The sequence below is a fragment of the Nannobrachium achirus genome (assembly GCF_963921795.1).
Source record: "Nannobrachium achirus genome assembly, chromosome: 1".
NCBI lineage: Eukaryota > Metazoa > Chordata > Actinopteri > Myctophiformes > Myctophidae > Nannobrachium > Nannobrachium achirus.
In genome coordinates, this window is record NC_137810.1 from 49,793,907 (window position 1) to 49,821,342 (window position 27,436).

The window sequence follows — 27,436 nt, forward strand, 5'->3', positions numbered from 1 at the left end:
CAATGTAAGAATGTGAGGTCACACGTGGAGAAGCAACTCCCCACTCTGCGCATAAAAGTTTGCTCTCACATCTGCCTTCCACGCCACCTCGGAAAAAAAGCACAAAATCAGTATACCGGTGGGTATCGTTAACAGAGCAGGTGTCCTGTCCGTCTCAGGATACGTGCATGAGCACGTTTGACTATTTTACCATTTTGGCCTCCGTTCGACCAATAAAGTCTTTGAGCGGGGTCATGATGTCAAGCAAGCAAACGTGACCACATGGTTTTGTGTTATGTGCATGGATATGGATACAAGTGTGGACATTCTGGACTAGGCGAGAGGCAGAGGGCGTAGACAGTCAGCGAGGTCTGTCTTTATGGATGCACCTCCACAAACAAGAGATGCAGTTATGTCTTTAGCGGTGCCTTTATGAGCGTATAAAGCGTGAGAGAGAGTGAGAGAGTGCGAAAGAAAGAGGGTGACCTTATAAACAGCAGCAAATCACAGGGGAGTTAAAAATAAGCTGACCAAGGCAACACATATCTATGTTGTCGAATTGCAGTGGTCAGAGCGAACCAGGGAGGAAGGGAGGGATGGATGGATGGAGAGACGGAAGGGAGAGGAGTCCAGCTGGCTTGACACAAGGCGGATTATGGGTAGGGAATGTGTCCTGCTTCTGACCCACCTCAAGTCTATAGAATGTCAGAAGAATCCACAGAGCTATAAGCCCCCAGGGCCAGGAAATCACAGCAGTGACTGTAGCACGTGAGACCGGTACGAATGGGTCCCCTGAGCAGGGACGTGCTGGCCATTGGGAAAAGTGGGACAACTCCCGAACGGCCGGTTCATTCCCGGCCATTAGGAAAAAATTAAAAATAAAATGTCGGCCTTCGTTCCATTTTGAGGGCTGGGCGGCCAAAAAAGTAAATCATCACTGTCGGGCAGAAACCTCGTATCTCCAGGTTTCAAATCGCAAAGCAAAGCCCTGCTTCATCATACAAGGCCGTTGCACAAAAGTAGTGAAAACAGCAGATCTACAAGCACACAACGCCTCGCGGTGCGAGGCGTTGTGTGCTTGTAGATCGGCTGTTTTCACTAGTTTAAATCATTTTTAAAATGATAAATACAAAAAAAAACGGTTTTGGACATACAAGGTTTCCACCCGACAACGACGAAATATAACTCGTGTACAGTAATTGGCCCACTTGTCATGATCTGAAATGGCAAATCTTTGAGTAGCAGCAGCGCTATAGAGAGAGATCTCTCTCTATAGCGCGCAACGAGGGCCTCTCCAACTCTTTTTCCCGGGCTGAATCAGGGGCCTAGCACGTCCCTGCCTCTGAGGAATCCATGCTGGCATTCTTAACCCTCTATGCATTTATATTTATGGGATTGTCGTTGATGCTCAAGGTTCAGTGTCTTCTTCAAGGGCACGTTCACATATCAAAATACTGTATGTCAGATTATACTGTGTTATTATATACAGCATGTATATACAGTAGATTATAAGCGTTCTGCATCTTGCACTATGCCCATGCAGGGCATGAGCAGTGTTTTTGTGTGCCATGTGCTGGATGGTAGTTGATAAATATCAAGTATGATTCTACACCGGTATCCCTCATGAGAGAAACATTCTTGTCATTCTTTCATTAGTTTTGTTTTTTTGCACTTGGCGAATAAAAGTGATGTGATGCGAGTTCTGACTTATTCCCTCATCGTCTCTTAATCCCCGACGCCTGTCTAATGAACTTCCCTCCGCGGCTCCGCCGGCTTCCAGACGGCGGTGCCAACAGAATAAGAAGAAGGAAGAGGAATATGGCTTGGGATCTTGCTAAGGAGCTGTCTGGGACTCTCTTTCCTCCTGCTCCAAGTACCATTATTCCAAAAAAAGAAGAGGCTCATTTTCCTTGGCTCTGCAGCTGAATGTGTGTAGCTAACATCTTGAATCACCGTTTGGGATCTGCTATACATGGGGAAGTTTCCACGGCAACACATTCTTATTAGATCATCTCATATTTATACTGGAGGGCAGTAAAGTGGTCTAAAAGGGGGATTTATTTGGTGGAGAATCTGGAGGAAGATTAAAGGGTATGTTTCCCCCCGCCTTTACGTAATTAAACGTAAGCAATAAACAAACTTCCTGTTGATGACTTAATGGGGCACGGCGAGAGAATAGCGCACGCACGCACACAGTGAACACGCACACACGCGTTGGGATGAGTTCCAACACCTGCCGCATAAACCTTCAAAGACACGTGAATGCCTTTTATTTGCCCCCATACCCATTGTAAGACCACAAGGGCCAGCTAAGGACAGTGAGATGTGAAAGAAAGAAAAACAAACTGTCACTCTTTCCCTCTCCTCTCATAACTCCCTCCGTGTCTGCCTTTCTTTCTATCCTTTCTTTCCAATTCTCTGTGCCTTCTCTTCCACCTCCATGTCGTTTGTGTTGCCTTTATGATCTCCCATTAATGGTGGCGCAGAGAGACGGAGGTTATGAGGGTCTGAGTCAGGAAGTCCACACGTGTTCCTGTGTGCATGTATGTGTGGGTGGGTGGGAGTGTGGAGGATGTGATCTCGCCATCACTTAACGGCCAAGGTTCGTAAATTTTTAGTGCAAATTTTTAGTCAGCTTTTAAGTGCAATTGAGGAGTGCACTGTAAAATCCCCAGGGAACTGCTTTTTTTGTGACACATTCAAATTGGAAATGAACACCACCAGAGTTTACGAGGCGTGGGTGCGTTCCTCACAAGGGATGGGACGATAAGCGATATTGTCGTTTATCGTGATAAAAGAAGACTCACGATAATCGTATCGTGGAGATTAAAATTATCATGATATCGTCCTCCGTCATGCACTGGGATCAATTCACCTTTTATTTGCAGAGCTGCATATCCGGTACCATTTAAACCCTCTATTGGTAAAATGTGCTTATAATATACATACTTGATATAGTCTTTTTTTCACTCTACCAAATCTCTTTGCCAAAAATAGCCGATCTATAAGCTCACAACGCGCCGCGACGTGTTGGGCGCGTTAAGCTTGTAGATCTGCTATTTTTTGGCAAATGTACAGCCCCAGGATAGTGGATGTTGAGGATATTTTGATTATTGCGATAATATCGTAAATCGCGATTTCTTTGGTCACAATAATCGTGATGTGAAATATTCATATGATATCTTCCCATCCCTAATTGGAAATGAACACCAGCAGAGTTTAACCCATTTAGGCCTAGAATTATTGAATGCTTTAACCAGTGAAAAATAGCAGATATACAAGCTCACAGCGCGGCAACGAGTGCCGCGCTGCGAGCTTGTAGATCTGCTATTTTTGAAAAAGTTGTAAAAATGTGTGCAAATCTTTGAATATATGTATTTTTAAAGCGAACGTTTGGAACTCAAATTTTGCTTCTGGGTGGTCCCTGGAACTAGATATTTTGAGATGCGGGTCCGTGGCCAAATAAATATCATTTTGGGGGTCCTTCACATGAAAAGGTTTGAGAACCACTGACACAGTAGTCTCTCAAGAACAGACTAACTGAGCTCCAGTTAAGTGAAAAGGACCTTTTTCTTTGATGATGGCTGGCCAGATTGCTGACATAGAAACATAGGTTTTCCAAAAAAAAAAAGAAGGATTCAAAAGACACTTATAGAATCAAAATTCTAATCTTCAAAAATGTTCAAAAATAGCAGATCTACACGCTCGCAGCGCGGCACTCGGTGCCGCGCTGTGAGCTTGTATATCTGCTATTTTTCAGTAGTTAAAGCATAAAATAATAACACACCATAATGTGTACCCATTCTGAATGGGTTTAGGAGAGGTGCGTGCGTTCCTTACCTGGTTGAACCTGCGAGTGAAGGCCACAGCGTTGGGGGCAGAGCTGTGCTTCTCCTTCTTGTTCCAGCCACAGCTCGACAGCTCCTGAAAGACAAGAACGGAAGCGGTCAGAAATGCACTCTGCAGCCTTTTGCAACCGTCAGCAACATTGTGCTAAATGAATTTAACAGAGAGCGTGGATTATTTTCACACACAGGTTAAACAGGAGGAGGCCAGGCCCATGCAGACAGCGAGCTGGGGCATAATGAGTTGTATTTCTTTATTTTTTAAATCCACAAGATTGCATTCATCCTCTGTACATCCACATCTCATTGATATGGATTGCATTAAACGCTTAAATGTTGCTTTGTTCTACAACATAGCGAGAAGAATGGGAGATGAAAGAAGGAAAATGGCGGAGCAAAAACAAATAGAGAGAGCGAGACTGAAATGTTGATGGCATTAATGTGATGTGCGGCTGGTAAAAACATCCAGTCAGATCTTTGGGGTTATTCGGATAAAAGCCATAGCATCAATTCCATTCAGGATCTCGAGGTGCCTCGGCATTGGAGCTTGCTATACTCATTATTCAGCAGCTGAGGCCAATTCTTTAGCAATTCATGTGTGCAATGGACTAAACTGTGCTTTTAAAGAATCCCGCTGGTGTTTTGTCACACTGGGCTCCACTGACTTAGTCCATTCTCGTCAAAACGTAGTCAAGTAAGAAAATACAAAAACAATATAAAAGGCTTTTTAACTTTGGTGTCCCTAGGTTTATATTATAGACAAACTTTTTTCCAAATAGAATAAAAACGCAATAGCTTGCAGACTGGCACTGCCCATTTCCGCTGAGCGATACCATCATACAATGAAGTAATAAACCAGGATGTAAGATTAGCATCACCGCGCATTTGCTATTGTGAAACTTAGCCCTAGTGTTTACAGGGACGCAATAGCAAATACGCAGTCCATCCATGTTTTGACAATGAAATATTGCATCTATGGAACTACAAACAAACAAAGAAAGAAATAAAAGAATGTCTGGACAAGTACATTTTCTGTGGAAACAAACGTTTATTTTACAATTGGGTGAAGATAAGAGTTATTCAGAACGAATGTAAACGCTACTGGAATAAGGATCATAAACTCTGTAATAGAGACATAATTCATAACACAATTTATTTGTAAGAATTGGCGGAACCTCATAACGACACCCAATGGTACTCGGTACTGGCTAGCAAAGTACCAGGCTAGACCCAGCTGGGCCTCAGCCGCTTTCATCAAGTGAACCCAGCGAGGACGGACCACACAGACGCTGCTAGGGGGAACCCGGACCCCCCTTTCGTGACATTATGCCGTGCTGAGCCCATGGGTGCTGATGTAACAGTAGGAAAATGTTGTGCAAGGCCCCTCTCTCCTCCGCCCTGCCAGCCCAGCCGACTCAGGCTACAGCATGAACAACTGAATCAGGCAGTATCCCCCTTTCCCCTGCACACACACACAAAATATCCCCTATGAGACCGAATGTCTGGAAGCCTCCACAAACTGTTCACGACTCCCCAAGCCCAGACCAAGTTAGGACAACCTCATGCAACGGGATCCCGCCCTGGCTGTACCGAGTGTGTGTGTGTGTGTGTGTGTGTGTGTGTGTGTGTGTGTGTGTGTGTGTGTGTCTGTGTGTGTGCGGTGCACACTTGCACGGGTGAAGCGGCAGGGGTGAGGAAGCCTGCATATCGAACGCAGATGTTAAGATGAGACATCAGGAGCGTGGGCGAACCAAGCCGGTCGATACCTCCGGGTCTGGAGTTTGGCCGACAACGAGGATGAGGCAAGGACAGGAGGGGAAGAGGAGGACAGTGTTAAAGTGTCGACCTGTCCCAATGGAAGCTTTGCTGGAGGTTCGGAAAATTGGAAGACCACGCGCTCATAGCGCACAGAGTGCCTTGCTATGAGCTTGATTATCTGCTATTTTTGAAAAAAAATCATGAACATTTGTAACTCAAATCTTTCTTTCTCTGGGTCCCTGGGAAAATATATATATATTTTGAGATGTGGGGGGTCCTTGGTCAAATACATATAATTCTAGGGGCCCATGACGTTAAAAAGTCTGAGCACCACTGATCATAGAAACATACGTTTATCAGAAAACCATTAGGATATCGAAGACATTTTTAGAATCAGCCTCAAGTCTTAAAGTAATGGTTTTAAGTAATTTCCGTTACATTTGTACAACAGAGACAGATGGGATCATAAAGCAGGTTGGATGCCAGGACCAGGACAGTCTGGACCTAATAAAGAGTGAGTGCTACAGGGATGACGTCTTGCTGTAGGCCAACCCAGAGGTTACTCCCGCAATTGGTTCCCACCACAGAGTTCCAATGGAATTCTTGCATTTGGTTTTGGATAGTAAAAAAAAAATCACACTCGTGTGAACTGAGCGGTGGTGTGTGTGTGTGTGTGTGTGTGTGTGTGTGTGTGTGTGTGTGTGTGTGTGTGTGCCCCCTGTGTGTGTGTGTGTGTGTGTGTGTGTGTGTGCCCCCTGTGTGTGTTTGTGTGTGAGTGTGCCTGGCCTATGCCTGGCCTATCCTGAACAACAGCGCCCCTCCCTTAACATGTGTGGTCAGAAAAGGTTACTGCAGGCTACATACCCGGAGACAGACAGACAGACAGACAGACAGACAGACAGACAAACAGACAAACAGACAGACAGACCCACACACACGGCCACGTATAGGAGCGTTGTGACCACCGCTCAAAAAAAAGAAGCTCAGTAGAAAACAAATCAAACAAATCATACCAATATCATAATAAGGCTTATGTTATTCAATAACATAAATAAAAAACGTATGATTCCTTCCTAGTTGGCAAACTTGCCGAATTAAAATGGATGAAATTTATGTCAAAGAACAAAATGCTAAGGTTTATGTTCAACACAGACTTCATTTGCACAAATCAAACCCCCAATCAAACTAAATGTAATGCCAACTCCTACATTCCAAGTACTTGTCAGGGTGGGGGGTCCCCAGTTTCAAATATGATTATTTGGAGGATCGCGGCCTGAAAAGGTTGAGAACCACTGGTCTAGTGGTTATTATTATTAACTCATAAAGCCAGTAGGGCTGTACCCATTGGTGGACGCACTAACCGGGTGCCCTGTGAGCTCACATCTGCAGCCCTACCTGCAGGTAAGAGGCTCTTGCCTGCGTCAGTGATATTAAATACACCCTCCTGGTTTATTTTTGCATCACTCCTCTTTAAATAAGCGTCTCGCCCTGGCTGCGGTCCTGCCAATCACTCTCGTGTCCGTCCTTTCATCCCCTGCCTCCGATGAGCATCTCCACTCTCATGATTGTTTGTCTGTCTGTCAGCGTCAAGGCTGTATTGATGCGTTCTCCACTCTCATGATTGTTTGTCTGTCTGTCAGCGTCAAGGCTGTATTGATGCGTGTCTAGTCTCTGCCTTATTTCACTACCTGGGCCACCCAGGGAGATGCTAGGCCTGAAGAGAGAGAGAGAGTGGCACACAGACTGTCCGCTGTCTCTCTGTCTATCAACATGGCTTTGCGCTGACCACACCAGCTCCACCGCCCCCCAAACATCAGGGTTTGGCAACACGGGCCAAAAAATCAGACATGTCTGTCTTTATAGAGAGAAAAGTCACCTACATCAAACAACGGCACCCATTCATCTAGCCACCATTCCTCGAATCGCTGCTGCACCAAATATCCTGACAAAAAGGAAAACAATTGCGGTGTCACTTCAGAGTTCTGGTTCCCGCAACACAATCCTCTTAAAATAACCTACAGCAATTACCCCCGCTTTGTGTCAAAGCACAAGGGAGCTCATCCGCGACATCTCCAAGAGGCCGCTTGATGCTTTATTTCCATTATGTTCTCTGACTTGTTAGTCTCACTGCAATGCCGTAGGCATTAAAAAAAGACAGACTGCATTTGTTTGCAGAAGACACAGAAGACACAATAAGTGACAGTGACGGGGTGTTTACGGAGAAGAGCTTTGATGCTGCGTCTCCAGGGAGGAGAGGAGTTGAACTGCTAGAGTAAAAGAGCCGTGGGCCTGCTCCACCCGACCACAGCCTGTTGCCTCCACACACGCCGGCCGCGGTGAGCCGTGTTGTTTTACTTAAGTAAAAGTATCAACACGGCAATGTAGAAATAACACTGCTACGAGTAAAAGTCTGGATTTAAAAATGTACTTAAAAGTACCAAAAGTAGAAAGTTCTCATTATGCCTAAAATGTTTACCAAAATCTTTTGAAAATAGCAGATCTACAAGCTCACAACGCATCGCCGCATTGTGAGCTCCACTATTATCAAATAGGCAAAGATTAAATAGGGCTTAAGTGGTTAATGTATGTTTTGTAATAATAATCAAAATCTACAACGTACAATATGTGTCTCTGAGATGTACAGTAGTGGAGTAGAAGTATAAAGTATTGAAAATTGGACACACTTTAGCAAAGTAAAAGAACCTCAAAATGTTACTTAAGTACAGTACTTAACCCATTCAAAACGGGTACACATTATTGTGTATCATTATTTTATGCTTTAACTACTGAAAAATAGCAGATCTACAAGCTCGCCGCGCGGCACCGTGAGCTTGTATATCTGCTATTTTTCACTGCTTAAAGCAGTCAATAATTCTAGGCCTGTACAGTACGTATTTACGACTTTACACCACTGGCCGCTTTCGAGCTCTACGAGTCCGTTACAAGCTCAGCTGGCTGCTGGGAACCTAAACCAGCTTTGTAACTCTGTAGAGACTTTACTTCAACTGCACATTATTTTTATCACATGGTTTGAAAATAAAAGGTGAACTGACCTACTGAGTGAAGTATATGTTTGGTGAATGGTCAAAGTACTATTAATATCACACACCCCCTGAAGGCATCCGACTTGCGCTCCCCAGGGGGGCGCACGCACCACAGATTGGGAATCCCTGACCAATGCATATACGGCACGGTATTAAACTGTCACGGTTAAATGCTTAGTAAGCTAACCAGCTGCATCCCAGCCCACAGAACAAATTGGGGTGATCTAATGTGAAATACCACAGCCATTTGGCCACATTATCAGTGGAAAGTTGGAGCGCCGAGATCCCTGGAAACAGTAGGGACAACAAAGAGGAACGCAGGACAACAAAGGATGAATAATGAAGATGAGCAACGGGGTGGAAAACAGGAAGAAGCAGTAGACAGACACAAGGCGAGTCAGAGCGTGTGACAGAGAGAAAGAGGAGAGAGGAGAGAGAATGCGGAGGAGAGTGAGATTTACTGAAGTTGACAATCAATCAATGTAATGGAAAATCTTCAGGGTACAACGATGTATGCCAGTTGACTACTTGGCTTCCTGTGGGTGCTGGGAGACTAAACTAATTGTCTGAACACTGTTTGGCACATAGTGCTACTGTCTGCAGGTCAGGACCGATTGGTTTTAAATCCAATATTACTAATACTACTGACCCCCAAGTCCACGTCATGATGGCTGTGTGTCAGTGTGTGTGCTGTGTGGTATGTCATTCTAAAGGCCTATAACTGTACTGTATATATTGTTGCTGTCAGGCAGAAAGCCATGTCCAAAACTACTACTGTTCAGGAAATGGGAAGATGAACCTGTGTTCCAATTGTTAGTACTTTTCATTGGTTAAAGTTTATAAAACCCACAGAGAGACTTAAAGGGGAGAACTACCCATTTTCAATATTGAACTATGTCATTAATATACCTTTGAATTATGTGTAAATAAGAACCCCCCCCCCTTCTGTGATTACATCATCACGGTGTACTTTGCAATGCAAACCCCAAAATCAATCATCCAGTTCTAGGCAACACTCAAAGGTATATTAATGACATAGTTCAATATTGAAAATGGTGGTTCCCCCCTTTAACTACTTTCAACCTGGCATCCCTATTTTGGGGTGCAAACTGCAAATTACTATTATTTTTTTTAATGTGTTGCATCATAATGCTGTGAGCTTGTAGATCAGCTACTTTTTGTATAAGATAGAACATTCATTTACAAAAAAAAAAAAAAAAAAACATCGCCGCCGCAGATATGATTTTGTCTCTACAAAAACAGTGAGTGAAGGCCTTCAAAACTGTCTCAATAGAACAACAAAAATAGACAAAAAGGAAGCTCATTTTAACCACATTTTCAACGGTGCAGAATTCAAGAGGAACACAAACATGCAACGCGTTTCAAACTACTAGAATTCCTCTGATTGCTGTCTGAGGAAAAACTATAGAATCCGAATTTAAGGTCACATCACTTTACAGGTGTAAAAAAAAAAGTGGGTCAAATTTGTTTTTGTGCAAGCTTTTAGTCATTTCCATAATAGAAAGGGAAGAAGAAGAAGAGGGGGCAAGGGGGAAGAGAGATCAATATCAAACAAATTATCGACACATTTACACATGGTACCGGATATCTATAGTTGTTCTATATGCAATTGTCAGTTGTTTAGTGTTCCTATTTTAAGCTGTTATGCTTTTAAATTCTGAAATGTTGAATAGCATTGATATACTGTATATTTTGCTCAATATGAGGAGCTTCCCATTTCTCAATTTTTATTTTATCGTCTCGTATACGTGTCTCCAAATCACTGCGGGTTATGAAATACATCCCTCCTTCAGTCACACAGCACTACATTCTCTGGCAGTCTCTACAGGAGTGAGTGACAGCCTCCCTTAACTCCTTTCATATACCGAGGATAAAATTACATTTCCAGGAGCTGTAATACATGTAACACACACACACACACACACGCACACAGAGACAACACAGAACATATGGCACGGATGGTAAAATAAACTAGACGAACAATGTCTTAAGACTAGAAGGTCGGCCGGCTGTGCCGGCCTCCCCTCTAGGTCGTCGCGTTGCGTCTATAGGAGTAAATATTCGTCGAAAACAAATGCCTGAGGTACAGGGTGGCCATGATCTGATGGTTTGTTTGAGAAAATAAATTTTTTTGAGAAAAAAAAAGTTTTTTGAGAAAAAAAAATTTTTTGAGAAAAAAAATTGAGAAAAAAAAATTTTGAGAAAAAAAAAATTGAGAAAAAAAAATTTGAGAAAAAAAAATTTTTGAGAAAAAAAAATTGAGAAAAAAAATTTTTTTGAGAAAAAAAAATTTGAGTTTTTTTTTTTGAGAAATAAAGAATTTTGAGGGAAAAAAAATTTGAGAAAAAAAAAATGTTTGAGAAAAAAAAATTGGAAAAAAAAATAAAAATAATAATAATAAATAAAACGTATTGGTGATGCGATGACGTGGTATACGGATGTTACTGCGATTGAGGTGAAAGAGAAAAGTGGAAAGTTGTGAGCTAACTATTAGCTATTTGTGTGTGTGTGTGTGTGTGTGTGTGTGTGTGTGTGTGTGTGTGTGTGTGTGTGTGTGTGTGTGTGTGTGTGTGTGTTGTGGCTACGCCCCCCTCGGTTGAAATTGGATCCGCCGGTCCCATAGCTGGGAATACGAGCCAATGGACGGCGGTCACCATGGCAACGGTGGGCCAATGATAGAGTTATGGGCGGTTTTATTCCCTACACTCTACCGACATCTGCTCTGATTCCCTACACTCTACCGACATCTGCTCTGGCTATGAGTTGAAGTGGAGGCGAAATGGGCGTGGAAGTGGGATGCGGCTCTAAGAAAAATGTAATAGTAGATGAGATGTGTACACATGCACTTAGACACAGCACCGATTTTTATCCCACGCAGGTCGGTTCGACTGAGAAACTCTGTGTAATTTCTTTCACATGGAAGTTTTGTGTGCCCCGTCATTGCACAACATAGAACACCGGGTGACATATTGAACTGCTTGTGACCAATGCTGGATTTCATTAAGTGCGCAGGTGAGCCAGGGCTGTGTGTGAGAGGGAATGCGTCATGTTCTAGCTATGGATGATCCCCATGTTCCAACAGAGAGGTTTAGTCTGCTGCGGGGGCTGCGGGCCTTTGCATGGACGGTGGGTGCTCACACATCAGAGGAACTGGCATATTTCTCCGCGGTACGTAAAAGGCAATCCGATGCCTATGCCCCATAACCACGACTGCCAACTCAAAGCCACAAATTTACTTCCCTGGCTGTTGTCATGACTGTGGGTTAGAAAACAAAAGCCAAAGATTTCTGCCTCCCTCTCTGCTCTCCCCAATCCCCCCCCCCCCCACCCCAGTTGTTTCAAAAACAAGCAGCTGTGAACCATCAGCATCGTGTGCCATTACAAAGTTAGAAAGAAATAGTCCCCCGAGAGAAAGAGAGCCGGCAGGAGAGTCGCAGCAAAGACAAAAGGAAGAGATTGATATTCTTGGAAAAGGAATCATGTAAATTATTGTTTCTCTCGTTCAAGCGCAACCAGGCTCCACTGGCCCTCTTCTTCCAAATCTTCCCTTCCGTCCATCTCTCCCGTTTTTCAGCTGCTCCGTTCCATCCGTCTCTGCTGTCAGCTGCTGCGTCCAGCCGTCCACACTGTGGTGATGGGCCATTCCAATCTATTTCATTCTTTCTAAGTAGAAACAGACCCTCGGCTAGGAACTACCTTAAAAGTAAAGCTTCGCCTTGTAAATTCAGATGAAAGAAAATGGCTTGGGTTCCATGTTTTTGGGCAACTCTACAGGTCCCTCTACTTCTCCTCTCCAACCCTCTATGAATCTGTTCCCTCTTTTAATAGCTTTACATTTTCCAGAGCGGCAGCCAACGTTCCTTGTAAGAGATTCAGCAGGAGTGGGGGTTACAGGGGGTAGATTATATGTTGCTCTGTGCCAGAGATTACCGGGTTAAGACCAAGGAAATAACTGCTGCAGTGATCATCCATCTTACCTGTAGTCCGAAAAGGAACACAGGATACGACAAATCACAACAGGATCTCTGCTCAATAGATCGCTGTCAAGATTATCTCCATCATACTACATTTGGGGAGGGGCTAGAGAGAGAGCGAGAGAGTCAGATATTAATTATGCCCTAAGGCAGTAGTTCCCAAAAAAAGTTCGGGGGGTCCCCAGATCTTTAGCTTTACTCATTCACTGCTAGGCCCGATAGTCCCGAGAATATGCTAATGTCCCTCCCTGCCAGGCCCGATAATCCCGAGAATTTCCAGTTTTTTAAGAAAAAAACCCCCAAAAAATGTAGTAGGCATGATAGCAATCGCGAAATTGCATGTTTAACCCCCATAGCAATCCCATCTTTCACACATGGCAGCCATGTTTGTTTACATTTTAAGAAAACATAATGGCTGCTAGTTCATGAATGCCTGAAACGGATTTCCATTCGAATTTTTTGGTTTGAAAGCTGTGAGCAATGTGCACACACGTGGTGCATGATCTAGGCATGGACATGACATGATCAGTGCACTATGAATTACATGGAAGTCTATGGAGACGGAGGCATCTGGGACTTCGAAGGTATTTTCAAAAGGCGGGGTATGAGATAATGTTAACACTGTTTTCTCACTCAACAGTAAACAGACCAACATACTGTATAAGTCTATGGTATCTGCACATTTCTTAAGTGACAAATTTTGACTTAAGACTGTTAGGTACCTCTGGTCAAACATTGTCCAAATTGTGAAAATAGCAGATCTACGGTAAATGCCATTTTCACAATGGAACAGATGGAGTCAAACTAATGTAAGACCAGATCCTACAATTCCAAAAGTTTGTCAGGGTAGGGGGGTCCCCAGTTGATTATTTGGGGGGTTGCGGCCTGAAAAGGTTGAGAACCACTGCCCTAAGGGAGTGGATGGGCTTACTGGCATTGCAGCTCCACTCGCTTTTAGAATAACCGGCCCTCTACGGATCTCCAGTATTCCTTTTCCCCATAAATGTGATTCTAGAAGGCAAGGGAGAGAACACAGATACTGTTGTAAAACCTCACCGTCCTTCCTGCGGACTTGGGCAGATTCACGACATTCACTTTTACGATCACTGGACAATAACTCCATCGAGCCCATTCAACCTCTCCCCAGTACCGCCTGTGTCTTCCAATTACGTATGCACAGAAGAAGAGGCAAGAGAACGGAAGGATTAATAAGAGAACAGAAGGATTAATAAGTCCACAATACTTCTTGGCCAGAGGAGCTCCCCTCAACTTTAGAAACACCCGCCAAACTGAGAGGAGAGGAAGGGATAATGAAACTAGACAATCCTCCTCCCGACTGTGCACAAGGAGTTGGCCAGACTAAATAATAATACCTCAGATTTATACAGCACTTTTCTAAGTACTCAAAGGCGCTTTACATGCGAGGGGGGGGAAAAAACCTTATTATTATTAGGTAAAAGGATAAATAATGGGAGTTTCCACTGCTGTCAGCCACCCGCATATATTCTCACAGAGAGGCGAGAGGCTTCCCTGTCCATCTGCAGTTTTCCCCCCAGTGTTCTTTTATCATTGGAGTGACAGTGAACTATCTCTCCTCCTGCCCGGAGGGGGTTTGGCCAGGAACGTTCAGGCTGTCGTCCATCCATCTGCTCCGTGTCTCTTGCTGGAACACTTCACTTAACCCATTTAGAACGGTTACACATTTTGTGTATCATTATTTTATGCTTTAACTAATGAAAAATAGCAGATATACAAGCTCACAGCGCGGCACCGAGTGCCGCGCTGCGAGCTTGTAGATCTGCTATTTTTTGAAAATTCGTAAAAATTAGAATTTTGACCCGATTCTATAAGTGTCTTTTGAATCCTTCTAAGATTTTTTGAAAAACCCTTGTTTCTATGTCAGCAGTCTGGCCAGCCATCGTCAAAGAAAGGTCCTTTTCACTTAAATGGAGCTCGGTTAGTCTGTTCTTGAGACACTACTATGGCAGTGGTTCTCAAACCTTTTCATGTGAAGGACCCCCAAAATGATATGTATTTGGCCACGGACCCGCATCTCAAAATATTTAGTTCCAGGGACCACCCAGAAGCAAAATTTTAGTACAAACGTTCACTTAAAAAAGACATATATATATATATATATATATATATATATTAGGGATGGTCCGATCAGGTTTTTTGGAACCGATCACCGAGCACCAATCACAAAAGTTTGATCACCCGATACCGATCAATCACCGATCCGATCAAGTTATTATTTATATTTTCTAAATGTTAATGTTTTAACTTTAATTAATTAATTCACTCATGAATTCATTTATATATTTGCCTTATAGTTATTTACCAGCATTACTATGTATTTATTATCATAGCAGTAACTAATTATTCCTTCAGCACTGTGGAAATCAATACCCCAAAATGGCCTCAAGTGGGCATACTGAACACAGGATGTCCCCTGTTGATCGGATGCACCGATCGGATCGGATCGGTGAATTTACCTTTTGATCTAAACCACCGATTATCGCCGATCACGCTTTGATCGTCCCGATCTGATCCATTGCCGATTGATCGGTAACATCTCTAATATATATATATATATATATATATATATTCAAAGATTTCCACACATTTTCACGACTTTTCAAAAATAGCAGATCTACAAGCTTGCAGCGCGGCACTCGGTGCCGCGCTACAAGCTTGTATATCTGCTATTTTTCAATAGCAGATATACAAGCATTCAATAATCCTAAAAGCCTAAATGGGTTAATGAGATCCTCTGTCCAACTCCAAAGCACAAGTGCAATCATGCCCGGGGGAAATCACTAGGGGCTCACGCCAGACTTCACAGACGTGCATGGCCGTATACACACAGATGCATGGCCGTATACACACAGATGCATGTAAGGAAGCGTCGGTGGAGCTGTGCGTGTGACGTAGGGCGCGTTGTCGCCGAGACGAGACCCAGAAAATGGATGAAATAGCTGTGATTCACGGAGACTAAAAAAAAACAAATACAACTGGTCGGGTCAGATCATAACTACTTTACGGTTGTTTCAACATTAAAATAAGTTAGTGGGGGTTGTTAATCTCATTCTGTGCCAGATGCCAAAATGGCTCCAAGGTAGCTGTGCCGAGATTTTGTATGTTTTTCTTTACTATGCAATGAAAAAAAATGATTTTTTTTTAAATAATTTTGCTGTTTGAATGAAAAAAAGTGTCCATCCACTAGAATGGACACACATGAACACACATTTTCTCAATCAGCTAAACGAGGGAGCGAACACACAAACAGAGAAAAGCATCTCTCTGATCTCAGGTCATTTTGACATCTTAAAAAACACAAAAACCGTCATAAGCCGTCATTGGCACACAGGGCTATTGGAAAAAAACGTCATAAGCCGTCATTGGCACAGAATGAGTTAAGAAAGGACGTTACGGCAGCTTAGGGAGCATAACAAAATACCAATAGCCGTAAAAGGAACTGAAAACATAATAGCCTCGCCGATTCAGAAAACTTTTATTTAAGCCCCGCACATGACAACATCTCCATTATACACTAATACGACTGAAAGGCGGGCTTAGGCTGGTTAAAGTCCGTTGGAAGGACATTTGTGAAGCATGCAGTAAAGTACATTTCTACCACAAGTGACCGCAGACAAGGAGTGCTTGGCAGCGATCCGTCGGAAAATCTGATCATGGGGTTTTGTTCGTTGTTATTATGCAAAATGTCAAAATATGTCACTTTATGAGCATCTGGTCACGTCAAGACGTAGGCAAATGTATGGGGCTCTAATTGAGATATGTGACCCAGGGGCTGACCTGTTCTCATCCACATTACAGTAACACCACCTCGGTATTACAGAACATCACATCATGGAAAACCATTTGCCTGCTGAGGTTTTCCCCCCTCGACTGAAACAAAATTACGGTGCCAATACCAAATATCTTTCCATGATGATATGTCAATTTTACTAATGAGCCCCCCCGAAAAAACAATTGCTGGCCTTTCGCTTACTGGCAAGCCCGGCGTCTTGGGGACATTCTCAGTGGGTTTGTGTACATTACACACCAATGAAACGGAGCTTTGTTTAAAGTAATGGTTGTCAACTCCGGTCCTGGGGGCCCCCCGGAGTACTGCTGGTTTTCATCCTAGCTGTCTAATGAGGGACTGAGTCGGAGCCCCCAGGTGAATGCCATTAACCGCCGCCTGGTAGATTAGAAATCTAGGATTACTTTTGGGTCCCCCCTCCCCTCCCCTCCCGTCCCCTCCCCTCCCCTCCCCTCCCGTCCCCTCCCCTCCCCTCCCCTCCCCTCCCGTCCCCTCCCCTCCCGCGCGCGCAGGAGGACCCAAGTTGAGAATCTCTGGTTTGTAAAAACGATAAGAAAGGTACAAAAGAGGCTCTATGTTACCATACCAGTCAAACATCCAGACGACGTGCGTTTCAATATTTTCCTTTTCAGTCAAAGAGACAGAATAATTCAACAGGGACACACGCACGCACGCACACACACACACACACACACGCGCGCGCGCACACACACACACACACGCACACACGTGTTTTTCCCATACTGTGTGCAAGGGTTGGGGGGGTCGGGACTGGTGGCTGACAGCAGTGGAAAACTCCCATTGAGGTCAGTTCAGTCAGAGGTTTGCAGCTTTTTTTTTTTTCCTTCTCTTCGGTGAGACAAAAGCACAGTGAGAACAGGAAGAGCCCCTCTGTCCATGCCAGGAGGGACAAACCCGCTGGGTCATGCTGCATATACGGCTCTCTCTCTCTCTCTCTCTCATCCTCCTCCGGACCTCCGCAGCCTTCATCCCCTCATCAGCCACCCCCTCACACATACATACAGTACATGGGCCAATGGGGTGCTCTAACCCAGTGTTTCTCAAACTTTAAAATGTCAAGGTCTCCCCTTAACAGTGACACTGTCAGGACCCATTTGTGGGTCGCGGACACATTTTTATGGGTCCCTTATTTTTTGTTTCCTACATTTTGTTATTAATTATAATTTCAAAACTTTTTCAAAAAAGTGAAAAAACACAAAGATTTTCATGAATTAAAAAACAAATTCAATGTTTTTTTTTTTTATTATTTCATGAAGAAATCAAAGAATAATCAAAGAAATTCCATAAATTAGAACACAAATGTTTAATAAAGTAGTGAAAATCTACAAGCTCACTGTGAGCTTGTAGAAGTGCCATTTTCACTAGGTTGGGTCCCGGGCAAACATCTAATTTGGGTCCCAGGCTAAAATGTTTGGGAACCACTGCTCTAATCTCTGTTCTCCAATGAGCCCACCAACACACCTACGTACCTTCTCCCGTCATCGTCACACTGTCCGCTTCAACCCCCGGCCCTCCAAATAAGCATCTCACTCACTTTTCTTTTAATCCTCTCAAACGACTTTAAAAACCGCATCTCTCCTGCCTCGCCCTCTCTTCCTCTCATGTGACGCCCCGCGCCATCCTGAACCATTCCATCCTTCTTCCCCAAAATGCTACATTAGCTCTCAAATGAAGTGTGAGATCATTGCGTGTGCTTAGAGAAAACCCAGCTCGGTGCAGTCGAGTCAAGACAGCCAGTCATACAGCAAAAAAGAAAACGGAACACGGCCGCGCGTTAAACATTTATAAATCCCTCAGGAACGTCTCTACGATGTCTCTGGGTTGTGGACGGAGCCCAGACGGCTTCATGGAAGCACCAAACGAAAGCCATTAAGCGATTTGATCGCCGTTTGCTTTTCCATTACTCACATGCAACAAACATTTTTAAAAGGCATTGTAAACATCAATTTAAAGCACTCGGAAGGCACACCGGCCCGGGGGTCACTGTTGTTTAAAACCGAATAAATAACTGGTTCTGGGCAACATCTGAGGACATGCCATGCCAGAGAGTAACGATACTTAACCAGTTAGGACCGGGAAAGCATGTGTCGTTTTAGATTTGAGCTAAAAAGCATTAGTCTATACTTTGGCTATTCAATAGCAGATATAAAAGCTCATAGCGCGTCACTTGTTGCCTCGCTACGAGCTTGTAGATCTTGCAAATATTTCAATGTATCCACCTGTTTCCGCGAGAATTTACTGTGGCATTATGTGTGGGACACATCTGGAGAACAGCTGACATACAAGCTCACGTCGCGTCGCAGATGAAACCGCTGTGAGCTTGTAGATCACACTCGGCTGCGACGCCGGAACTGCCGCACACCTTCTGCGCAATGCACAACGGGACTTTGGAAACTTGTGGATATATTTTTAAAGTCAACTCAAATCTTTGCTTCTGGGGGTCCCTCCCTTTGAGATGGAGGTTGGAGACAATACAGATATAATCTTCGGGTTTATTAACAAAATTGAGAACCACTGACATATTTTTCAGAAAACTGTTTTGTAGAAGGGTGTCTCAGGTCTAAACGCGTTAATGGTAATTGGTAACTAATAAGTGATAAGTGGCAGCAGAGTTGCAGGGTTTACAGCCGGCTGCAGGAGCTGACCGAGCGCGTTGCTGTGCAAAAGCATCACCACCACCACCGCCGCCATCACATCGCGCTGTGGTTCGTAGCGCTGCTTTTATAAGCCCACGGTGGCCAACCCTAAACACAGGTTCCCCATGACTGCTGTCAGAGCCTGCTTAGCAGACCGGAAGAGACAGTACATGAACTCTCACTGGGGGCCAATGACAAGGTGATTGTGAGAAGCTTGTGAGATCGTGCGTGCGTGCGAGAGAGAGAGAAAGACGTGGGTAAATAGTTCATGAATGGGTTTGTTCAGTGGTAACTTGAAATGAAAACAATAAAACGCTTTTACAAAAAAGGAAGAAACCACAAAGTGTAATGACTTCTGCAGAGCTGTGGTGAAAGTACATGGTTGAGACATTTATATAATCACCAGCCCACCTCCCAGCTTCCCCAAACAAAGCTAAATAGAACCGTTGCCAGGTGACTTGACAACCATGCTTGGTTTGTGATGCCATCAGCAAAAACGACCATGTCAATTACTCTGCATCTTAATCTCCCGCAAAACGCACTGGTACTCTTCTTGCAGTGTATACCAGTTGCTATGCTTATGCACCTTATTTCTAAACCTCCTGTACATAATTAATGTCTGGATATGCTATGTGTAAATACGTAGACACCTTGTCTCTTTTGATCCCTTCTTTTTAGTTGTCTGGCGTCACACACACACACACACACACACACACACACACACACACACTTCTGTGTCTGCTCACCTCGGGCTGAATGGCTTTGAACACGGGAGTATCCATGAGAGTGATCTGGCCCTGTGGGAGACAAAAGCCAACATCTGTTAGGACCACTGTTCAGGTGGGGTCACATTGACTATTTAGCATTCATCACCGTGCCCAAAATAGCCATAAAACCGTCACATTATGCAGGACACAGGAGCTCCCAGACAATTAAAGTTCAACAAGATGAATGTCGGTTGGGGATCATGTAGATTATAAATGTCCATTCAATGTCAGGAGAGTTGTGGTGACTTGAAAAGGTCAGTCCGCCTTCTCAATTCAATGCTGCCTCCTACATGGCAGGGTAGACCAGAGCATGTTAGCAGCGTGTCGTGTGGCGTGGCGTGGCGTGGCGGGGAGTGGGTTCATAAAAAGGTAGATGCGAACTCGGAGGGCTCTATGTCGTTCCAGTCGGAGCGGCTGTTTGAGCATGCACAGACAGACAAAGAAATCATCAACACAGCAAAAATAAAAGTGCACAGCGCGCGTCTCTGATCAAGATTTCATTCAAATTTCTCCGTAATGCACACAGTATGTTGTTTATAAATTCCCTGTGTCAGTTACGTTTAGGATCTATCACCAGCCAATCAAAGAACACAATTTGAAACGCCAAGTGACGAGTTTGGCTGAACCACACTCGCTATGCGAGTCCCCGCTCTCTTGAACCTGGTGATTAATCACTAACCCACAGGATTTAATATTGCCTGTCTCATTAAAAAAGACAACGCCTGCATAAAAAGGAAAACTTGGATGGTGCATCATAGTTGCTGTCCATCTAGGCTCTCTACACTGATGGGAATACATTTGTGCAAAAAGAGGGAAGTGTTTCGGACACGCAGCAAATACCATTTTTTTGGGGGCGGATGCTGAGCGGGCAAAAAGGTGAGTGACGTAGCACGCGTGGTGTGTGGGGGGTGGGATCAAGATAAGCGGATATCGAGTGTGACAACAGACCCCTGGAGCTCCATTTCCCCCACTCAGATGCTCTGCTGTAAACAAATCTATTTGGAGAGTCTTTTAACTAAGGCTGCAACTATCAATTATTTACTTAGTGATTATTCTATTGATTACTTTTTTGAATAATTGATTAAGCACTTACACATTATTTTATACTTATCCACACGACGGTTTCATACAAAATAGCCAATAGATTGACCATTTTCACTATTTTTTGGAATGAATAAAGCATCAATTCCCCCGCGAAAAATTTAAATAACACAACATAAAATAATATGTTCCTTTTCAAGGTATTTCAACAAGATATATAGATGCAGGATGTTTGTTCCTTTAAGATAGGAGACGAGTCCAGAAACGGCAATCAAAAAGGTTTGCCAATGTGCTGATCACACTGCTGCTGGTCACCTTTAAAAATGAATGACTCATCTAAAGTGTTCCGTCATGTGGGGAGAAGAGATGTGAGCCGAGCAGACAGAACATCTCAGTGGGGGGGATTGCAAAATGCAGAGTCCTCCTGTGGGTCTCCAGTCAGGCGGTAAGCTACTACAAAGTGGATAGAGAGTGCCCTCTGGTGGACAAAGTAGGCAGTGCTGGGGTTGAGTCATAAGCTGCAATGTGATGCGCAACCCATCGATTATAATCTGTAAACTCTAAACTGTAGAATAAGATACTTTCATTGGAGTCCTTCGGCTAAAGTCCTGGGTGTCAGCACTACTCACGGTAAGAAAAAAAAAAAAAGACAGTAATGTGACCGTTTGAGTGCCATCATGGAAATTCACACAGAGCCAGCCGGGGGATCTCTATCAGTGTCTGCCTTGGCGCTGCCAAGTCAGTGCCATCAATCTAACATATAATTTTGGAGATGTCTGAGTGTCTGTCTGTCTGTCTCAGCGTTTCTCCTCGGTGGCTGGAGCAATTGATCTGAAATCGCATCACCATCAGCATATGAACACACCTGACATAACTGTGAAGCCCGTTTGTCACTTTCACAAATCGTATGCTGTATAATAGCATTTTTATGGTGTATCTATATCTATTTAGTCTACAGTACCTTTTGTGACCACACATGTTAAGGGAGGGGCGCTGTTGTTCAGGCCATGCACAATCACACACAAACCCACACACACACACACACACACACACACGGGGGGGGGGGGGGGGGGGGGGGGGAGTGTGTGTGTGTGCAGGCGGGCAGGCGGGTTCTGGCCCTGTTACAGATGTTGTCCAAAATCATGCAGATCGGTACACAGTATCTCTGTAGCCGTTAAATGGAACGGGTATTTACATTGATGCTACAATTGCTCCTACATATTAGCATGCAAGCACCAGTTAAAGTTACTTTCCATCCCTCATATATTGTGTGCACAGTGCACATCCCATAATCCACACACTGCACATCATTTCGGAGCTCATATCTTTGAACGGGTAAGGGCTAGTTATTACTGATCCAAACTCTGACCCGCTTTTTTTCTGCCCCGTCATCCCTTCATCTCGCCTCTGTTTCCTCCGGGCGGTACGCATTACATCTCTCGCTTTCGGTGATTGCGAGGGGTTCACTTTTCAAAACAAGAATCGTATTTACACTGTCAAAAGACACACACATACGTATATAATTGAGATATATATATATATATATATACACATACATACTAGTCCTGTGCACTGGGATGTGCACAGTATATGATTGAATGTCCCTGAGGAGTCAGAAGTAATGCTGGAGAACCCAGACCGGTGCCCGTTGGGCAGAATAGTCATTGACGTCCAGTTGTGCAATACCCGTTGTATCCGCCTGTCTGTCTGTGTTCCTTTCATGCCTGCCCTATACATTATATGGAGATCTCTTATCTCTGTCTGTCTGGCTCTCTTTTATGCCCATATGGTGTTCCATGTCCAGGCCAGTCTATGATGTCATCTCCAAATTTGGGCACAGTAGTGATGTCAGTCAGTGATGCCAGTCATCTCCAAATTTGGTAACTTGTCTCATCATGTCAGACAGATATTATTTGGGCGTTGTTTCAGCATGCGGCTGTTACCATGGTGGCGCCACCATTTGGTATCAGTGATTTCAGCATGCGGACAGACATGCCGTAAATGAATAGTTAGATATCACCTCAGTGAGATGGAAACCTCATATGTCCAAAACTGTTACTTTTCAGTGCCGTGTCATTGTTCTGACGTCTCATGTTCCGACGTCCCATTAGTCCGACGCTGGTGAATGCTAACCTGGTGAATGCTAACCCTAACGTCGGACTGATGACATGTCGGACTTAATGGGCAGTCCCTTACTTTTCAGAGTTCAAATTCAAAAGTAGCAAAAAGTGGCAGAGCTGCAAGCTCAAAACGCGTCACTTTTGATGCTTTTGTATGATCAAGTAGGGCGTTCATTCCCTCTTTTTTCCGTTTATCCTCTCTGGCTCTAGCTTCTCTCTCCCCCCCCCCCCCCTTTCTCTCGTTCAGAACTTACTGCATATTCTTCCGGGGTGACCTTCAGGACGTCAAACACTACGGCGTCAAAACTCTTCTTCAGTTCTGAAGATCCTTTATCGCTCAGAGACTCCGAGCTGCTGCTCTTCTGGAGGAAAGAAAGGAACACACAAGCACGCGCGCACACACACACAAACACGAACGCACACCAGTTAAGATCCCACAGTCTAATATAAATACTTATAACCAGTGGATGACACATACTGTTACTGTAAATAGAGGATATATATGAATAACGTTGCGTGTGGTCAGTTAAGGCATGTCACAATTATTACATGATTGCCTAAAGGCAAATATTTGACATAATTGCAATTATTTTAGCAATATCGTCATAATCATTTCCATGTCGATAAATGTTCAAACATTTAAAAAATATATAATAATAGCAGATCATCTACAAGCTCACAACGTGCTGCAGATACGAGCTTGTAGATTGGCTATTACATTCGTTTCATTTATTATTAACACATTAAGTGCTTTTCCTGACAAAAGTCGGGATTTCAAACCCAGCCGCTGAGTGCTTTTCCCGATAAAAGTCAGGATTGTTTTATATTAAATAACACTAGCACTGGGACCCGCGGGTGAAAGAAAACTCAATCTCCCGCGATCCTTTGGGCGATGATGTCATCAGGAAGTGAATAATCTCCGTTGGCTTCAATGCATTGCTCTGCAGCAAAATGGCTTTATCTCTTGAGATCACGTCGATCTTCGAGAAATACTTTTTTTCACCGGCCCGTATATAAGCGACGGGCAGCCACGGCAACACATTTTATTTTCTGTGTGAAAGAAAACATCTTGATCGATATTACAACATAGTGAATTCCACAACATGAATACAATCGTGGCTTAATAATGAATTATATATAAAGCATTGAAAGTGTTAAATACGTCAGTAATTTCTTTGTATATTTCATTTATTCGTCATATCTGCCCTGTGGAACCTTTGATTACGAAGCCTAAATGCAAAACAAAACGTAATGTGTTTTTGTAATTCATATGTTCCAATCGTAAATCGCAAATTATTTGTACGACAATTAAAATGTCATGATCTCACCTCAGAGACAGCAGGGTTGGTGATGATTGCCCTGCCATTAGGGAGGTCCATCATTCCACCACCATCTAGCTCTAGTGCAGCACACCACTCATCATCCTCAGCTACAGCAAAGCCCGCCCAGCCCTCTGTGGACAAACACAATCAAAAACACACATAATTAAAGGTTAATGTAGTAGGCAAGAGTCGCAACATCCAAATATTTGTGTTCTTTTAAATGAACAACTTGAACCCTTGCATCCCTATTCTGAGGAGGACTTTAGCCAAATGTTATCTGTAAGTGGTCAGATCAGAATCGTGTTCAGATGTCAGGGAAAACATTTCAAAAACATTTTTTTGTCTGTTCAGCCTTGCTAAAAAGAAATCTGACTCCAATCTGGATAAGACAATCTGAACATGCCTATGTTGTCACTCACACTCTGTCTAACACACACACACACACACACACACACACACACACACACACACACACACACACACACACACACACACACACACACACACACACACACACACACACACACACACACACACACACACACACACACACACACACACACACACACACACACACACACACACACACACACACACACACACACACACAATCCGTAGCAGCAGCACCTCCAAGTGGTGGAAAACAGTTCATCCGGTGTGTGAGTAGCTTCCAACTCTGAAAAATAACCATCGCATTGAATCCATTAAAAATAAACACAAGCGGAGGGGACGTCAGTGAAATCACCTCGCTGGTATTCCAGTTAAGCCCATGCCTGGCATATGTACGGACGTTCAGACAACATGGCGTCTTCTCCTCACACAGCGCGCAGAGGGGAAGACAGCACAGAAGGGGCTTAGGGCTCTGCGCTAAGCGGGGATCTCATGTGAAGTGGATTGGGGGGAAAGTAGTTGTCAGTGCAAGGCAAGCCATATCACGGAGGAGATTATGCTTGGACACACAAGACGACGGCTTTACTGGCAGACAGTGTGCACCTCTCTATTCCAGGCTGAATTGACAGAGAGAAAGAAAACTCATGCTTATTTTTGGTCTACAGACCACACTGACTGGTAGAATGTGCTCCAAAATCCAACCAACCACTTTCTCCTTTTCCTCCGGCAGCTAAATACTTTCACAGTAGGACTTATAAATGTCTTTGGATGGCAAGATTGACTATCCTTCCAGCCACTGTAGCATATAATCAGCAATTTCATATTTCATAAAACCTATTAACCTTCAGTCACCAGCCTGCATTCAAAAGAGTCAGCTAACTGCCGTAATTGGTTAGCAGTCAAGTATAAAGGATAATAATCCCTTAGAACTATTCTCCTGACCCATTATGAACTCAGCATGATAATGCAGGATCGATTCAAAGTTAAATTTAAGTTACATTTAAGACCTTTTAAGATCTCTGGGGCTGGATTATTTATGTATATGTATTTAAAAATGATTAAGATCTGAACATCTTGAAATACTATATAAAGACTTTCTCTGGAGCTTACCCTGCAATAAGGATGAATGTAGCAGACTGGAGAACTAAAATAGACACTTCCGAAGTTCCTCCACCCTTGATGAACCTGGTGTGCATCATGGAGATAACATTTGAGGCCAGAGTTCCAATGCTCTCACCAGACATTGATCAGGGTTTTAGAAATGCAAACTTAAAACCCAGCATCAGAAAATAGCAGATCGGGGCGCCCGCTGGCCTAGTGGTCAAGGCGCATACCACATACAAGGCTATGATGCCTGCTGGCGTCGCCGGTTCGATTCCCGATCCGGACGATCTTTGCCACATGTCATTCCCCATCTCTCTCCCCATTTCCTGTCAGCCTACTATCCTATCAAATAAAGGCAAAAAAGCCCAAAAACAAATCTTAAAAAAAAAAAAGCAGATCTACAAGCTGAATAGCAGATCTACATGGCGCATTGTGAGCTTGTAGATTGGCCATTTTCAGTGAAGATATTTAATGCAGAGCAAAAAAAGAAAATTCACTAGTATAGAGCCATGAGGGACTCTGGTCAACCAAGTTTAGGATTTAAGTGGTTAAATTGTTACATATATTCCTGTTCTGTCTTTCCTCGATTTATTGCGACCGAAGGTCGCAGTATACCATAAGAAATGTCGTAGCTTGTCTGTCTGTCCGTCCGTCCGTCCGTCTTTCAGTACAGGAAGTGATGTCACGTGTCTTTCCGTACAGGAAGTGATGTCACGTGACATCACCTCATCAAAGATCAAACCCTGGATATTCTATGGGTATCCCTGATGTCATTGATATATATATCACTGGCCAGATGGCAAAGGCATGGCCCATATCTGTGTGGCTGGTTCAGATATGAATCACCATGTATCTGTGTGGCTGGTCCAGATAGGGATCTCCATGATGGGCATAAAATATATTGTATGTATATGGATACATATTATTATTAATAAAGGATTAAAATAAAATAAAAAGTCCATATATGGTCATTCCCAGAAACAAAATCCATTTTATGCCCATATATGGAGATTTCTGATGTCATCAATCCCAGTCCGAAAACGTTAATATTAAGTCTGTATATGTATATGGATATATAATAAAGGATAAAATAAATAAAATGTCCATATACAGTATGGGCATTCCCAGATGATGCCCTGTTAGGGTACCTGCCCCCTTATGCCCATATATATATATATATATGTCCATATATGGGCATGTTTTGACATAACATAACATAATTGTTGACTATCATGCAGGGGTCTCCATATATGAGTAACCATATACATCACTGGCCAGAGGGCCAAGAATTGGCGCGACCTCACCCTAAAGGGCGATGTCACCCTGAGGTCGCATGTCACCCTGAGGTGTCTTACTAGTCTATAGACTGTATCGTTTCTTTTTCTTCCCCTGTAGAGGAAGTCCTCTTTTAAATCACTTTTAAAAACAGATCTGAATGTTAAGTATTTTTCTTAAGGATATGTGCTTAGGTCAGCTCTGATTGCTTAACTCGTTTTACCCTTCAAGTGTTGTTTTAAACATTTAGTTTGAATTTTGTCTTCTTTTATTTTTATTACATTTTGTCTCTCTTGCTGAGGTTTGCTGCCGT

General features: G+C 43.5%; 2 protein-coding genes across 2 annotated transcripts in view; both read right to left on the reverse strand.

The window, feature by feature from the left end:
• The window catches only part of ralgps2 (Ral GEF with PH domain and SH3 binding motif 2), a gene marked incomplete at both ends in the record, with an annotated part of 92,085 nt that extends 67,671 nt beyond the window's left edge, over window positions 1-24,414 (reverse strand). The window contains 4 exon segments of the mRNA XM_080722712.1: window positions 3,820-3,903; window positions 19,851-19,901; window positions 23,287-23,394; window positions 24,361-24,414. Of these exon segments, the coding sequence (XP_080578838.1) occupies window positions 3,820-3,903; window positions 19,851-19,901; window positions 23,287-23,394; window positions 24,361-24,414 (297 nt within the window).
• Window positions 1-27,436, reverse strand: part of LOC308292628 (E3 ubiquitin-protein ligase RNF170) — a 484,996-nt gene that overhangs the window by 99,073 nt on the left and 358,487 nt on the right. The gene's annotated exons all lie outside the window — the stretch shown is intronic.